Source organism: Rhyacophila brunnea, unplaced genomic scaffold, assembly GCF_057557595.1.
Source record: "Rhyacophila brunnea isolate RB1 unplaced genomic scaffold, BYU_Rbru_1.0 scaffold_4, whole genome shotgun sequence".
NCBI lineage: Eukaryota > Metazoa > Arthropoda > Insecta > Trichoptera > Rhyacophilidae > Rhyacophila > Rhyacophila brunnea.
In genome coordinates, this window is record NW_028233068.1 from 43,035,121 (window position 1) to 43,053,665 (window position 18,545).

At 32.3% G+C, this 18,545-nt stretch overlaps 1 protein-coding gene and 1 long non-coding RNA gene across 5 annotated transcripts in view; one reads left to right on the forward strand and one right to left on the reverse strand.

Moving 5' to 3' along the window:
* The window catches only part of LOC147067395 (apolipophorins-like), a 112,989-nt gene that overhangs the window by 1,478 nt on the left and 92,966 nt on the right, over positions 1-18,545 (forward strand). For 2 of the 4 annotated variants that reach the window (XM_085954394.1, XM_085954395.1), the window contains exons 2-4: positions 2,321-2,344; positions 3,778-3,971; positions 17,334-17,501. In XM_085954394.1, the coding sequence (XP_085810520.1) occupies positions 2,321-2,344; positions 3,778-3,971; positions 17,334-17,501 (386 nt within the window). Of the gene's footprint in view, positions 1-2,320; positions 2,345-3,777; positions 3,972-15,287; positions 16,509-17,333; positions 17,502-18,545 lie in introns of those variants that run through there. The other 2 variants (XM_085954396.1, XM_085954397.1) reach the window with 1 other exon arrangement.
* LOC147067396 (uncharacterized) lies at positions 7,438-13,530 on the reverse strand. The gene is made up of 3 exons (XR_015071508.1): positions 13,364-13,530; positions 12,283-12,442; positions 7,438-8,722 (listed from the first exon to the last, which is right to left on the reverse strand). It is a non-coding gene; the product is annotated as an uncharacterized LOC147067396 (long non-coding RNA).

Here is an 18,545-nt window from a genome sequence, read left to right on the forward strand (position 1 = left end):
TCCCAAGGGTACTCTAACTTAAAGTCATGTAAATTAACTCAAACCACATTTGAATCATGACGACCTCGGTCTTGGATAACTGCTTCTGAGACATTTCCTGTCCTAAAAAAAATTATGCTTCACACCAAACGTAGGGTCCTGTGATACACAGGATTAAGACCGGGTATGGTGCGGGGCGGTCGTGGTTTGGTGAGGTCATTAACTTCAATGTCCAAACAATGTTGTTTATTAATTATAATTTAATATGTTACTTACATTTCTAATATTATTATCCAATAATATTAAGTTTCCATATCAAGTTATGTAAGTAAGCACCTAATTCTTATTATTATATTGAAGTCATGACTCCATGACTCAAGATGTCCCATCTGATAATAAAAAATATAGTTTATTTTTTAAAAGAAAGTTTTTTTTGTGATGTTTATCAATAGTTGAACTTGACATAATAATTATGCGTATAGACATATTATATCTATCCATTATGCAATGATCACCATTCAAGGATCCAAATCTCATACGTACACTCTACGTCTCGTTAGTGCGTAGTATTCTTGAACATGGATCTATTTTCTGGAATTCTTATGAAGTTTCCTACAAGCTTATTAATTTAGAACGCGTCCAGAAGAAATTTCTTCTATGTCCTTATTTTAAGACATATAATTATTTCCCTTTTAATAATTATTCGTCAAACAATTACTTTCCGACTACCTTTTTACAAGGCATGTTCACTTTTCACCCTCTTGAATCTCGTAGGTCACTTCTGTTCTTGGGACATTTTTGCCTGCTTTCACGAGGGATGGTTTTCAATCCTGGCGTCCTAAGGAATTAAAATTGATATGCGCCTGTCAATTACCTACGTGGTCGCAGCCATGACCTATTCTAGGTCAGAACTGTTTTCTCGGGTCAAGCCTATCAGCTCATCTATTCTATACACAAGGCTTCTATCGGCCGCTATCGGCGGGTATCGAGTGTATTATGTATTGAAGTATTATATAATTGTTATTGTATAATAACTCAATGTTGCTAACCTGTGCTATTTATAATTTCTGGGGTTCTCTTACATTAAAACTCCATGTTTCACATGCAAACGTGAGTAGTGGTAGTATATATAGGTTGAACACTTTACGTTTATGACACGACGGGAGGTTACTTTTCAGGGGCTCAAACGCGCTCCATTCCAGTTCTGCAAGCAATCTCACCATATCCATACATAACCCCAATACATACCAATTGACATGTATTGTCCCAGATAGGCGCAGATTTGAGTACCATTGGTGAGGATCGCATTTTGTTCAGCAAAGCAGTTGATCATTACTTCGGTCTTCGATACATTAATCTTTAAACCTACTATGCGGCTTTCATTTGAAACTTTCTGGATACTGCTATGAAGGTCAACTGGGTCGTTCATAAAGACACCCATGTCGTCTGCGAAGTGCAGGTGACTGAAGTTTTCGCTGTTGATGGTGATTACCCAACCCCGGTCACCGAAAAATAGACTTCTTATCTGTACATTAAATTAATTTTTATTATACCGCGTAATCATCATTATGTCATTACAATATTTAAAATCATTTCTTTATTTATTTGTATAATAATAATAAATATCTAGTTCATTTAATCATGTAATTAATTAGGTATAATAATATTATGACAATGATAAAAATATCGGACGTGTATTTTTGACATGATAACGATGTGGGGATGGTCCCTACGAACCCTTAAGGTAGAACCACCCCTGAGTTAAACCATTAAATAGGCTATGTTTTACTTTTGATTTGTAATAAATTACTATTGTTAACGGAAAAGTTGTAATGAATGGTCGAAATAGTGGTATGCAAAATTTTTCAAACACAGGTTTTGAGATTTTTTTCTTGCAAAGTAGGTACATTATGTAATAATATTATTTATTTGCATACATAATATTATTGCTGACGGTACCTATATCGATAAAATACACTTGAGACCGAAATGAATATAATCGTAACACGACAATTATTAATTCATCATGGGCACTTCTGAATCGATTATAACCTCTGTATGGAAAAGATGAGTTTTTTGTTTTGTTACGCCAAATAAGTATAACTTCTAACGCTCGTACATAAGTACACACACTGATTTTTTTAATTCTTTGACATGTATTTTAAGTATATCTAAATTATTAATTACATTATTATTTTTCAAACTCTTATCATTCCGACATAACCTTGTGACAAATAAAAACACCTCCATTTTCTCTAAAATAGTATTTTAACCTTTTATATTTTATCAAATGTATTATTTATAATTATTAATTTGATGTTTTATTATTTTTTGTTCACAGAATGTTCGTTAGGATGTAATACAGGTTAGTCAAAGTATATCTATAGTTTTAATAAACATAATTCCTAATAATTACTTCTAATTAATAATATAATCTAGTTAATAATGTAGTAGAAGAACTATAACTACACCATCTGCTGACAAAGAAATAAATTTGGGTAACTACCTACGTCTACCACTTATTAAAATTTTAATAATAACATTAAGTAGGTACATAGTAGGTATGAAACATAATATTATTTATAGATACTACGAAATATTTTCTGAATATTTTTACCACGGTATTGTCCTTGAAGGTAAAGGAGCTGAAGGCATGTGATGTGATGCTTTCGAAATATGACTTTGGCGCCGAATACTTTATATTATTCACAGCACAATACGAAACATCCAATCACCCATATCTACTCCAGAGATTTGGAATAACAGCTGTCGTCAATATGCACGAGACGCATTCTTCGGTTTTTCGGACAAATTCTTTGTAATGAATCGAATAATCTGAAGAGACTGGTAGTTTTGGATAGTCTATGGAAATCGAAGCAAAGCATCCGAGGGAACGTTAGGGGTGCAAAGTCTCATCGCACAGAAGATGGAAAATTTGGAATCGCTCTAGGTATAGTAGGTATATTATGATTCATAACTTTGCACTCCGGCGCTAGGATGAAAATGATGTAATATATTCTAAAAATATTTTTTTACATATATTATCTATTTAATTATTTATTACTACATATTAATACATGTAAATATCATTTGATCTAATTTTATGCGAGGGAATCAGACAAAGAGGCGTATCAGTGTAGTAAAAAGTGCAAGAAAGTTATAAAACGTATGTGCTGGCCAACAAGCCACTTAAACATGTTAAGTAGTAGCACCACATTTCAAACCCATCTAGGATCTACCCTTTTCTTGCCTTTACCATCTAAGCATGGCCCCCACAAAGGGAAGCTGACAGGGCTCTAGCCTAGGGGCCCAGCGTGGCTGGTCGATTAGATATGTGAGATAAACACACACCACAAATTTGCTTTCATTTCACGAAAGAGACATTAATATTTATATAAAAAAAAAAAAATGAGGTTGTAAATCGACAATTCTACAATTCAAGCAGGTGTTTTAAAACTAAGTACATAAAATCGCTAAAAATAAACCGAAGGCACTTACTTTTACCTCTAATACAATTTTGAAAACGCTTCTGTTGTGCGTCACACATGCCATTAAACTTAACGATACGTAGGGGGACCCGGCAAAGATCCTGGCCAAAAGGGGCCGTTATAGGATGTGGGGGAAATGCACCTAAGAAGCATATTATATTATACAAATCAGGATAACAAGATATCTTACTTGATGTATTTTAGTCGTTTTGTATTTATTATATTTAAATACAATGTATTTATTAACCAAAGAAAACTAAAAAGAATAGATTTTTAACAGTGAGTAATTTTATAATTAAATTTTCATCAGGTGCAGAAGTTGGTGATGATGACTATGAGGCTTTCCTCTACGAGTATACAGGAGTGACTACTATTCGTTTGAGTGGTACCGATGATCAGGAAACGAAAGCCAACATGTCTGCACAAGTTATTATTGTCAGTAACCTCCCCAACTGCAATATTATGCAAATCAAAAGCATTAAAATAACAGGACCCGATGAGAAGGTGAGGAGAGGATTGCTCTACAAATTATAATTTCAAGTTATACATATTTATATTTTTATAAAAATCGATGTTTTTTAAAATAGATATGAAAAATATTAAAACTATGAATTAATCAAAAATCTTTATCAGGTAAAATTGAAAACTTAATAAACTAAATTTTAATAAGTAATTAATATGACCATAAAATATAATGTAATAATAACTACCGTGTTTAGGAAAAAGGGCGTAACACTCACAGAACAAATTTTACAGGAGGCGCAAAAAATGTTTTTTGAATGATTTTAGTTTAATATTTTTAAAAAAATTGGCTGCATGGTGATTGATGATTTGGTGCAATATATTTTCGATCTAATAATGATTAAAGAAGTTATTACAGAAAAATCATTACAATTGAGGGTAAATGCTTTTTTCCTTAAATTAAAACTTAATTAACCTCAATTAAAACCTGAATTAAGATAATAATTCGGCATTTGCAAATTACTTCCTTGCAGTAATTTTTCTGCCTACTTCATGTCTTGGACAAATTAGATAGTAGCGCTACGGTGGTATTTTTTGCAACTAAACTAAATGTATCAAATGCTCATGCATTGGTCAAAATGTACATTTATATTATCTATGGTCAAAATAGATCGCGCTCCGTGGTGTTTTTTGCAATTAAACAAATGTGTCAAATGTCATTGATTAAATAGTCTATGATTATAATATAAAAATATACCAATCAATAACTACAATGACGTTCATATCCATTTACTATGCGCAAAAAATTCTAGAACTATAATATGATAACGGAAGAATTTTATTGAAAAGTATTTTCGCGATTTGATTCGTGCTTGGGTATCAATTGCGCAATGGTCGATTGAATGTTTGTGATAGTTTGTTGACACTTGATAGCTAACCTCAAAATGGACATTCAGTTGAATAATTTAATTCAGAATTACAAAACCTAACCTAACCTAACCTAATAATAATAATATTATATTATGTCCAATTATAACTAATAAAACCATCCGTATTAAATTTACTTTTTCTTCTGTCATGTTGACAGTTCAAGAATTCCACACCGTGGCGAATTCATGTACTCAGCAGAAAAATTACCTAATTCATGAATAAGGCAACAGGCTTGACTATTACATGAATTAGCCAAAATTTTTCCCATTACATGTAATAGTCAATTTCGCACATTCGGTGTAACATATACATTGTTAATATCTAATAAAAGCACTTTTCGAAATATCAAGGGTTACGCCCTTTTTCCTAAACACAGTCGTTAAGATGCGGTCTTGTGACAAATTCACATTTTATAACATTTTTATACAATTGTAAGTTTATCTTTGACTTAAAACAAATGATTTTAATGTTTTCAGATACATATTTAATATTTTTTATATATATTTTAAAAAACACCGATTTTTATAATATAAATTTGTATAAGTTGAAATCCTATTTATTAAAAAAAAAAATCAACGATTAGGTGGCCATTAGATTTATAATAATAAGCACGCTATTTAAATGTGGTAATTAATTAGTAATTATCTAGTCAGAAATTCTAAATTCTAAGAAATTGTAAATTATCAAAAAAATGTCTCAAATTGCAAGCTTCGTATTTTTCCACTAGGTGCCTCTGATAGGAAGAATCATCACCAAAAACCCTTACGTTTTTGGATATCCCGGATTATTATTGAAATATATTTTAGTGGCGATATATCGGTTGAAGATATCAAACACATGCTCATTTTCCGTGATAGAGATTTATTTTCAGTACTGTTATCTGTTATATTACCTTCACAGTAATTACGTGTTTATAAATTTAAAAAAAACTGTGTTAGTTGTAATTATAGTATCTATACATTATAATTATAAAATATTTTTCAATTTATATGGAAAAAAATGTTTTGAACTTCATGAGATTATTTTTTCTTCTAAAATAATAAAAATGTATTCATTTGTGGAAGAAATTTACAATGATACTATGCCTTATGCATCGAGCGATACTGAGGGAAATTATGTCAATAGCAGCCTGCACACGCACAATCTTTCCTGCGTGAAAAAAGTGTGACTTAAGTCGCGTAGCGAACAGCGGAAAGAGTGAGGTTAATCGCGTCCAATCTTTCATGCGTGCCATACGTCAAATCGTTTTTTAGAGGCCTTTACATGCACATTCTTTACCGCATGCTCAGGAGCATACGCGCCAGATGCATTTGAGTTCTGAATTAATGTTTTGATGTAATTATTCTGAGAATGTTATAAATGATGACTATGTAGTAATATATTATGTCTTCTTTATTTTTAATTTTACCAATTTTGTCACTAGAAATAGGTGCAATTTTATATTTGACAGTTGACATGTCCGTCCATGGACAAAAACTGTCTTGATCGCTAAAAATTAAAGTGGAAAAATGTACGATATATTGTGTTTTTCATCCAATTATTTTTTTTTAATTTCAACAAATAAAGTTTACCGTCTAATCATATATATATTATATCCTTTATATATTCATTATAATATACAAATCACACGTGTACAGGTGCCTTCTTGTATAAAAATAAACCTAAACTTGTTCAAGTTTTAGTTAATTAGTCAAAAATCTCTTCGATACAATATAGAAAACTTAATAAACTAAATTTTATTAATAAACATGACCATAAAATAATATGTAATAATAAGATGGGATCCTTGAACAAATTCACATTTTGTAATATTTTTTTAAAATTGCAAGTTTATCTTTGACATTAAATAAAAAATATTTTTCTTATTAATGTTTTCAGATAGGTACATATTTCTTAATTAATACAATTTAAATATTGTAAATTATCAAAAATTGCACGCTTCATATATTTTCGCTAGGTGTCTGGTAGGTAAAATTGACAATGACAATGTCATTAAAATATTTGCAATATGTAAGTAATTTAGCCATTATTTTCAGTGAAATTGAAAGTATTTTATGTTATTATTTTTTTTGTTTGCTGTTAAATATAATGATAAAATACCCAGTTGTTGTTAGCGACGAAAACATCCAAATCCCGTGTGACAACATGTGAGTAACATGGACTATTTTTTTTATATATGAGGGTACTGCCGTACTAAGCACAGAGGCCGTATCTGCATTTTAGGCAAGTGGGAGATCTGAGCTCCCATATTATTTTACTTTTCTGCTAATACTGGGGAACTTTTTGTTTATTTTATTTGCCTATAATAAATACTTAATAATTTTGGTTTAAGATTTGTTTACATACTAATACACCAACACTTTAGATCGCTAGCTCAGTAGTATGGTTATTAATCCTTTCTATGCCGCAATTAGTTAATTGATAATAATTAACGTAAGAATCGGTGTAATTAAGGCGTGCTAAGACGCTCTGGGCACTTAACCGGTTAAAGATTACAGTTAAAAGTAAGTGTCTGATTATTAAGATTGTTTTCGGGATGGGTAACACAATAATCAAAAGTAAATTAAAGACGGATTAAAGCACTAGTTTCTATTATATACTTCTTGTTTTGTTTACAATTGTATTACTAGAGTATGTATTATTATTATATTTTTTTTAATTAATACGGAGAGAGTCGATGCGAGTTTCGTACAAACATTATTCTTAGGTTTTTTTGTACTATGCAAGACGTGTGTTCTTGGCTATTGAAATTTTCCGACATCTCCCGATGGAGAGCTATTGACGACTCCACCGCCCGCAAGCGACTGTTTGAAGTCCCTATTTTATTTTATTTTTATCTTTTTAAATCCCGCGACAACGCTTACGACTCTCTCAGTAAAATTTACATATATGCATTGCATTCAAAAACATTTTATTAGTATTTAAGCCTTACGAGTATTACATATGAAGATTCCTTATTCTAATATTGAGTAAATATATTATCATGTTATTCATTTACCCCACACAATCAATCACACACACTTTGCAAATTATGACACACACACAAACATTTTATTACCTAGACATAAAATTCATGTTGATTTTACACAGAATCATCATTTTAACTAATCAAGGAATTTGGGCATACGGTTCGTTTACCCAAGTGACTATTCAAAATCAGGTGGCATGCTTAGGCCGTTCAAATGTTCTAGAGTGCACGTCAGTAGAGAACCAACGTCCCAGGAGTGTATCAATACCTTGAAAAGTTATTTTTCGTATAAAAAATGTACTTACGGCTTCCTCTATACAAAGCTTTTCTTAGACCGTACTAAGGTAATTTGGGCGTATCTACATTTTTCTTTCTTTAATACCAATTATCTTTTTTTAGAATACATATTGAGAATTAAATGGAATAGAATGATATTTAGAATTTGTTTAGGATAATAAAATATAATGGTTTATGAACTTTAACATCACATTGTATGACAATTTATTGAAATTAATATAAAATATAGCAAAGACCAGAAATGCAGTCATATAAGTTAATAAGAGTGTAGTAATACAAATCAGTCGAAATCTAAAATAAGTAATTGTATAATATGTATATTATTTCTTTGGTTGATATTTATACGGATATGTCACTTTTTGCAATTATCTCCACAACTTTCTATTATTACAGGATAAGACTGCATAACCTTTTATTTTTTTTGTGTTCCCTTACATTTACTGAATTCCTAAACATTCTTCTTTCTTAGTAAAAAATAATATCTTCAACTTCAGGGTTATTAATTTGGATATATACTTCAACTTTATTTGATCGGTTTGAATGCCGTCTGGATTAGGGTCGTTACTTCTGACGTATTTTCATTTATGCAGATATTTGTCTGAAATAATAATGTTAACACTGTCAACAATCGTTGATAAAACTTAAAAATCATGATTATCTACTGATAATAAATTGCATGCTATGCTATTGTTATTATATATCATAATATCGTCGCCCCATAATCAAAAGGGCACTTGTGCATAAATTGAGTTTTGAGAAAAACGCATTTTAAGTGTTTTTGGAGTGAAAAAAAATTGTGGAGAGGTTGTTACTTAATATTTTGAAATGAAATTTGGAACACATGTCGTCCCCTTATTGCAGAACTAGCCTAACTGATTTTTTGTGATTTTTTTTTTAATTGACAGAAAAATTCCTTTTTTGATTCTCTATTTGGAGTCAAAACAGGCGTATCTGAATTATCAATATAAAAAAAGTTATCAGCTTAGAACATTCCAAGCCTAAATTCAATCTTAAAAATATTTTGGAACTAAATTAGCCTAACTGACGTTAAGCTAGTTCTGCACGCAAAAGTACACCTACACGTTGGCAATATCGCCTCTTTCTATTGCAGTTAGGATTTATTTGTACTAGTTTGCTGTCAATGTCAACTGCCAACGTAATAACGCTGATGCTGTAATTACCGACAAGTATTGCAATTATTTTATGGACCATCTAGTGGCTCCTTCCACATCTAATTCGGTTAATGATGATGAGATAGTTAACACATTTTCTACCGAAATCAGTGGCATGACTGGAGATCAATCAACACCAAATCGATTGATCCCGCTGACTCCAAATAACGAAGGAGAAATCAGTGCAACAGTGGCCCACTTTACATTAGAACAACGAGGTAATTATGAGTTATTGTTCACTTTTACAACAAAAATAAACTCTTTCTTGACTGAAATAAGAACTGCAATTTGCTTCTATCCCGCACATTAGCTCAATGATGTGTATATTTTCAGACTCTGTAACCATCGACAAGGTTTGCAATAATTTTATGGATGATCAAGAGGTTCTTTCGACATCTGATTCTTTTGATAATGATGGGAAAGTGAACCCATTTTCTACCGACAGTGGATCAGACTATGAACCACCACAGCATTCACTATCATCACACAGTGATGAAAACTCATCAAATGGTATTGGTAATATTGTAAATCAACTTTCAGCACCTGTCCTAGAGGTGATTAACTCAAGTCAAGCAGGAAAAAAAAGACTAGGAAAAGACATCGTAATGAAATTCTGTGGCGCAGAAATGTAATAAAAAAGCAGCGAAATTCTGGAAACGAATTTATAAACTGGAAAAACGATGTAATATGTGAGCGTCAAATGAAGGAACCCTCTCCTCAAACATGCAAATTTGGTTGTTCTATAAAAATTACCCAAGAACAGAGGGTTGCAATATTTCATCAGTTTTGGAATTTAGGTGATATAAATCATCAACGTGAACCGCTTCGTTGAATTTAATAAAAAAAAGAACTACAATTGATATAGGTGAAGGTAGAGAAAGAAGTCATCGTAAAATGACTGACAACTCAAATTTTCTTTCAGAAGATCTTAACAAGATTAAAATATGCCAATTGTTTTTAAACTCATTGAGCATACGTTATCAAATGGTTAAAACTACTGCAAAGAATTCATACCACCCTAATTCAAGCACGGTTGCTGATGACAACAGAGGGTCGCAGAGGATATTTGCGGTAAGCGACCACATGAAGCAAAACGTAAGGGATAACATTAACAGCTTTTCTACAGTAAGCAGCCATTATTGCCGAAAAAAGACCACGAAGCAGTACTTGGATGAAGCATTAAATATAACAAAGATGTTTGACCTATATAAAAAGGACTACAAAGAAAAAAGCTTGACAGTAGCCATTGCTTCAATGTACCTACATATAGAGGCATATTTTGTAATGAATTTAATTATTCTTTACTCCGAAGAAAGACCAGTGTGACTTTTTCTTGAAATATGAGCAGAGTAGTAATGAAGAAAAAGATATTATGAAAGCAGAATATGATACTCATCTAAAAAATAAAAAAAATTACCCGAAAGTTAAAATAAATGTCAAGGAGCAGGCAAACTTAAATAAAACGTTCCTATTGCGCAACAACAAGTCTTACAAATCCCAGAGCAGAAGCCGCACAACTATACTATAAACATAAACGAAAGTATGCCACATATAATCTCAGTATTTATGATCTAGGATCACAACAAGGCCATTGTTTTATGTGGCATGAATCAATTGGAATGAGAGGAGTATGTGAAATTTGGAAGCTGTGTCTTTGATTTCATCAAACAACAGGTATCGGAAGGGATAAAAGAATTCATATTGTTTTCAGATAATCGTGCTGGAAAAAATTGTTTCCATTTCATGTACTGTATGTATATGTTCTGTGCGGCCAATTTCTCTTGTAAAATAACACATATCTTTTCAGAAAAAGGTCACACGCAGAATGAAGTTGATTCGATTCATAGTGTTATTAAAAGGGCTGCCAAGAAAATACCAGTATATACACCGAGCTAGTGGTATTCAATAGCACGACAGCATGTAGGAAGAGACCCTACGCCTACATTGCTTGAAATCAACAACCAAAAATTGGGATAAGGATGAACGTGGAATCAAATTTTCTTGGCAAAAGATAAAACGAATCTCAGTAATGCCAGAAAATCCACACACACTTCAAATCGAGTACAACTTTGAAGATTCGCCTGCACTAGTTAATACAGCTGAGCGTAGTCGTCGACCACTAATTTAAAAGATAACTGACTTCAAATTGATGCCAGTAAGAAGTTCGGTCATACCACTAGCTAAGCTAAAATATTGTGACCTAATGTATCTTTGCCGGGAGAAAATAATCCCTGTTGACTACCATTCATTCTATACAGGACTGATCACCTCACCACAAGAAGTGAATAGGGATGAAACCGACAGTGATTAAATTAAAAATAATGCTTATGAGTAAAAGGTTTTATTGCCTTTTCATTTATATAACTTCTTGAACTTTAACTTTCATTAATAACTACAGTATATTATAAGTACCTATGTTCATTGAAGTGTTTGGTAGATTTTGTGAATAAAAAAACTATGTTGTGAGATTCAATTTTTATTTTGTAGTGCTATACAAATTTAGCCTAACTTCCTAATGCGCTTAAGGTACCATTTTTTATTGCCTTATGTTCGCATTCAAATACCTTAACTCAATTAAGATAGTTCTGATCTGAATTATTGTAGTACAACCATATCCTAATAGTTATGCAGAACAAGCTTAACTCAAATAAGATAGTTCTGATTTCAAATACTGTAGTGCAAAAGTAGCCTATCTGCATAAAATATGTGATGGAATATACTTTTTTGTATTTTTTTTTCACATAAACAAAGCATTTAACCAATGCATTATCATATATTTAAATCAATTTTTTTGTATTTACAGTTTTCAAATTAATGACGAAATAAAGTTTAAAAGTGCTCTCCTGTAAAATGTCTAAAAATCAGTTAGGCTAGTTCTGCAATAAGGGGACGATGTGACCTAATTACTCAAGATTGAAATACAATTTTTATTTTTTTTATAATTTGTCAATTTTTGATTTTTAAGAGGTTTTAAGTCACATGTTACCTTTTTCCTATATGCATTTATGAATAGCTTTATCTTCATCTTTTGCTTTGCGAGCGTCCACTTTACGCTTATTGTGATCTTCCAAAATATTTATTTGGGCCTCTTTGTCCGCTGCCAACATGTTTTTAAATTTTTCACAAATTTCACAAGTGCCCTTTTTCTGCAACGAAATTATTTATTTTGTACAAAGGCCCTTACTCAATTTTAAATAATTACACTTGTTACCTTTTTCCTATATTATTTTTGTAAACATTGCACATAGTTCCTAAAATCGTGTACATGTTACCTTTTTCCTATTCATTAAATAAAGATCAGTTTACAAATACATAAGTAACCTTTATTTTCTTTGCTCAATTGTAAATTCATGGGTTTTACTTCACAAATGCCGTTTTGCACATAATGTAGAGAAAAAAATTACGAAGAAAACTGCATTCATAACTCAAAACCGTCAAAATTGCACATGTGCTCTTTTGCTTTTGGGGCGACGATATATAATACCCTATTACTTATATTACCATAGTTTATGTGAAAATATAGAATGAGACCTAGGTGCTTTTTACTGGTTCTCCGTCATCGTAATCTGTCAGTCGCCATTTTGAATTTTAACTATCTTTTTGTCATCGAATTATAGTACGCGGTCCAAATACTTATTCCACTTTAATTAATATATTTGGACCGGTTTCGTCCGCCTCAGTGGGACATTTTCAACGTTGAAAATGTACCACTGGAATAAGTACTATAAAAAAATAGCATTTTTTTAATTGTGGTATTTTTGACGTACTATACTTTTTTAATAGTACGCGGACGAAAATGTAACTTTTCGAATAGTACGCGAATCAAAATGTACTATAATTATAGTTCAGTTGGCAACACTGCGCTCACTGACAGATGACAGCGGCCGGTGGCGGAGAACCAGTAAAAAGACCCGAGACCTCTTTCAATATATTTTATATAATAAACATTCTGCTCGTTTATAATATTAAATGTAATATTATTAATTTCATGTGAGCAATAGATACATTCATACGGAAATTTTGAGGTTATAATGTTTAGTTACATAAAATAACTAATATTTACATACTGTGCACAAATCAGCCAAAGCTACATAATTACTGGTAATAATTAATTAACTAAATACAAATATAATATATTATGACTGCAATCATCTTCAAAAACACACCAAATACACAGTTAAAAAATCAAGTTTACACTGGAACTGTCAAAATGTCAAATACGGCCATAGCCCATAGATAACATACGTAATACGGCTCAGTATGGCCATATTTTAAAAGTGGTAACAAAGTTTACAGAGCCTCCAAAATTATAGTATTTCTGCAATATGGAGAAAATGTATTTTTATCATAAAGATTTAATTTCGACATTACAAAATACGCTAAACGTAGGTACTGAAATTTTGATATTTCCGTATTATAAATTCGTAGGTACAAAGAAATATAATTTCGAAAAATTTAGCGAGTTGAAAAAAAAGTTGTATAAAAGAGGTAAAAAGAAGCCGTTGATTTTGATCTCACATAAAATTTCTTGAATTCGCCGATAATTATTTTGGTCAAGAGGTACCTACTTATCTACATTTTTTATCTAAAAAATATCCTCGGAATTTCATAAATCCTTTTTTTTGTGAGAAACCAAAAACCTATACCTACATTTTTAAGGGTGGGAATTAATCGCACAATGCAATAATCAAAATTCACAAAAAAAAAATAACTTTAACATTTGGAAAGTAGTTTTCACATATTAAATGATTTCACAAATAAATAGATGAAATCACATAAAATAGTTTCACTCATTGTAAATATAAATTCACTCAATTTTGACAACTGCACACATTTGTAAAATTATTTTCACCGACAAATAATATATCGCACATAGAAAAGGTAGAAATTCACAAATGTCAAACTAATAATTGTAGCAGCAATACAATTTATTAGAAGGCAATCGCAAAAATGATGCTTAGGTGTCAATATAATTAATGTTTAACGCAGTGATATAAATATGTGTATATTCGTGCTGCTATCGTTCATATATTATTTGATGTAAATCTACAACCAAATAACACCACCTAGGTATATCTTTTTCGATTCATCGATATAAATTTTGGTGAATGTGGCGCAGATGCCGTCATGAGATTGTATAAGTATCATTTTTGAACTAAACCTAACCTAACCTATTCTTACGTACCTAATCTAACCTAATATAACTTAACCTAACCTAACCCAACTTAACCTAACCTAACCTAACCCAACCTAACCTGACCTGACCTAACCTAACCTAACCTAACCTAACTTAACCTAACCTACCCCAACCTAATATTAGGTACCTAATAATAAAATCTTAAATTGTGATAATGAAGTATCAAAATCTATGAGCATTTCAAATTTTAAATTAACAATTATTGGATCGAAAAACCTATTTGCCGACAGAAAAAGGTATTTATTATAATTGTCTACTGGAATAAACTGTTTTCGTAAAAAAAATCATAAAAGCTCATGACGGCATCTGCGGCACAATTACCTAAGTTTTAATTAACGTCACTTTCTAAATAGGTATTTATAGTATTATTTGAATCTGAAAGTAGGTACCTAATACATACTTATGTTTTGCCAAAATATTGTTTAAAATCATTAAACCTAATTTTCATAGTGCTTGTATTCTTTTACGATTAATTGGTTACAATAGTATAGTGATACGTGAAGACTACTTTTTCCTTAGTGCAAATCGATCATTTGAGTGTTGTAGTTGATTTGTGAATATCATCCATTTCCGATGTGACGAACATCTTTTTAAATGTTGTCAGCGCTTTGTGAAAACAGTCTATTCAATTGTGCGAATATATATTCCCCCATTTTTAACAGTTATCAACGCGTACCTACTATAATTTTTGCCGAAATACCGCTAAAAATACTATAATTTATTGGACCGCGTAATTTGATGACAACACTCAACTGGTCAAAGCAACTGTCAGTATTTTGTTTATTATGTTATCTATGGTATTTGTTTGACTCTGACAGCCATCAACAATAATATTGAACGTTCTCAGTGAATTTGTAGGAATGGAAAAAATTGGCCATCGTTATGTGATACAATACTTTCATTTGAAAGGCTTCAGTCCAACCAATATCAAAGCGGAGCTAGATTCTACTCTGGGGGTGTCTGCTCCTTCGTTTACAACAGTAAAGTATTGGGTGACAGAGTTTAAACGAGGCCGTACGAGCTGCCAAGACGAACATCGCAGTGGTCGACCAAATGAAGTGACCACGCCAGAAATGGTGAAGAAAATCCACAAAATAGTATTTGATGACCGTCGACTGAAAGTGCGCGAGCTAGCAGACATGGTAGGCATTTCAAAAAGTGCTGTACATCGCATTTTGACTGACAATTTGGACATGAGAAAGCTGTGCGCAAGGTGGGTGCCGCGATTACTCACAATGGAACAAAAACAGCGTCGTAAGGATGTTTCAATCGAGTGTTTGGCGAAGTTTCACAGCAATAAAGCAGAGTTTTTGTGTGGATTCATAACCATGGATGAAACATGGGTCCATCACTTCACACCTGAGACGAAGGAACAGTCAAAACCATTGACTGAAAGAGGAGAATCGGCTCCAAAAAAGGCGAAGACCGTTCCATCTGAAGGCAAGGTCATGGTGTCAGTTTTTTGGGATGCGCGTGGGATAATTTTCATTGATTATATTCAGAAAGGAAAAACAATCAACGATGTGTATTATGCGAACTTATTGCAGCGTTTGAGTGAAGACATCAAGAAAAAACGGCCCCATTTGGCGAAAAAGAAAGTTTTGTTTCATCAAGACAACGCACCAGTTCACACATCCGTTATCGCGATGGCCAAAATCATTGAGTTAAAGTTCGAATTGCTTCCTCACGCACCCTATTCGCCAGATTTAGCCCCCTCGGATTATTTTCTGTTTCCAAACTTGAAAAAATGGCTCAGTGGTAAAAGATTTGCCAACAATGAAGAGGTGAAGTCTGCGGTTGATGGCTATTTTGAGGAGCTCGACGGTTCTCACTATAAACAGGGTATTGAAGCTATTGAACATCGCTGGGAAAAGTGTATCGAACTAAAAGGAGACTATGTAGAGATATAAAGATATTTTTTTCCCAATTTTTTTGTGTTTTCTTTGATTTCGGGCACTTCTGGGACTACCCTCGTACATAACGAAGAAAATAATATGTACTTACCGTGAAATGGGGTGAGATTATACCAATGCTATTTTCAAAATTTTTGCTTCTAATTATTGTGTTTTTCCCCAATCTTTGTTAAGTAGTGCACCATTTAAATTTGGTATAGTATGATTATTGTTTTAGAAGAAATTATTGCAATTTGTACAATATTAAAAAGTTTCTATAACAGTACTTAATGATACTTTTTTTTTTGGTACGATACCGATACCAGTGGATCTATTCTATACACAAGGCTGCTATCGGCGGCTATCGATGGTAGTTTATTATATTCATATATTGAGGCGGTTAATTGTTACAATAAATTATCCATCTAAATTTTTAAAAAGTACTATTTTTAACAGCCCCTCTCTTGGCTGTGTTAACTTTTAGAGCGAGATAGACAGTTTCGATGGCTAACTTATTGTAGCAATTATAATACCTCAATACATAAATATGATAAACTACCATTGATAGCCGCCTTGGGTATACCCACAGGGTTCAATACTTTTTCTTTCGATATTACGCCTCTACCCGCCACTATTTTATTTAGAACTACACCCAATTATATTGCATTTTATAAAGTTCGTACTCAATACCTGATTGGTTTGTAATGAGACTTATTTCATTATTGTATTAATTTTAATTGATTGATCGAATAAATACCCACCCTCTCCCGCCAAAGAACACACAATAAACCGATCTAGTATAAGATATTTCCCTCGCCGTGGCTTGTTATGCATGCTTTTTTCTCTTTAAAATAGTCTAATAATAGTTTTAAAACTTCTTAGACGCATATATTTTCTGCTGAAATAGACAATATAAGCTGTTTTAATAATACTAAGTAATTATTTCAGGAATATAATGGACCTCCAGAAATTCACAAGCCTGTTACGTTCACTCATCATGATTTGATCCTTGGTCCTAACATCTGTGCTGAAGATGGTGACACCCAAAGGTCTCTCAACATCAAGAGGTCAATTCTTTCTACCCTGCAAACGAACTCTAAGGATGATACTGAAGAAGTAAATAAATTATTTATTATAATATATTCCATCGTCAATATATTATAGTGTATTATTTTAATTTAATAGTCCCAAGTGTCAATAAAATGTAGCACGTAAGTAATTAGGTATCTAATAGTTAAGTTTTAGTAACATTCATTCAAGGGATTGCAATCTCACGTGCATGGATTTATTTGCAGCAATAGTGTGTATTTTAAACTATCGTGATAATAACTCTGTACACATAAAACTGCTGTTGTCATTTTATGGTACTATTTTTTGACAGTCGTGATAATCGGTTAACCTCAAAATGTGTCTTGCGCCGTGTAGTTTTTTTTTTTTTATGGCAGATTTGCCACAATCGTTCTACTGCGCAAACGCAGATATCGAACAAATCCCAACTGTCGGGTGAAAATTCAGAAGCTTCCGAACTTTTTTGATTCATGTATACAATCTTACAACTTGCATTATAATACATGTTTACACATACATTTTCTTGTTTTTGCCGGGATAATACATCAGTACGTATTATCGCAGTAAATCTATGCACGTGTAAACGGAGTATTATCCCGGGATTGGTGGATTGTTCAATATAATATAAGTTATAAGTTAAAAAACATTATAATTAAACATTTTCAACAATCTGCGAATAAGGCTAGGCTTTAGGGCAGGCAAAAATGTGAAAACAGCTTTTGAATTTATTGTGGGTTTTTTCTCGGACGAGCTTTTACAAATAGTCTTGAATCGTTGACTGTTCGGGTAGACAACAGCTGGAATACTCTTTGACGCATATGACGCATTCGATTTGTCAGAAGATTTAAAAAGGGGGCTCCGAAACAGTTCAAACCAGCCTGTCAAGTTGACGAATGATGATGGGAGAGTGTGGTAGATCAGCATATTTGTAATTGGACATGCCTGATCTACACCAAGGGTCGGCACCGTGCCCAACTTTTGGGACACTAAAGTATAGAAGAGAGTATTTTTAACGCTCTGTCTTCAAATAGAGCAATCTACACAGGATATAATAGTCACTCTGGTGACCACACGAAATTACACAATATGACA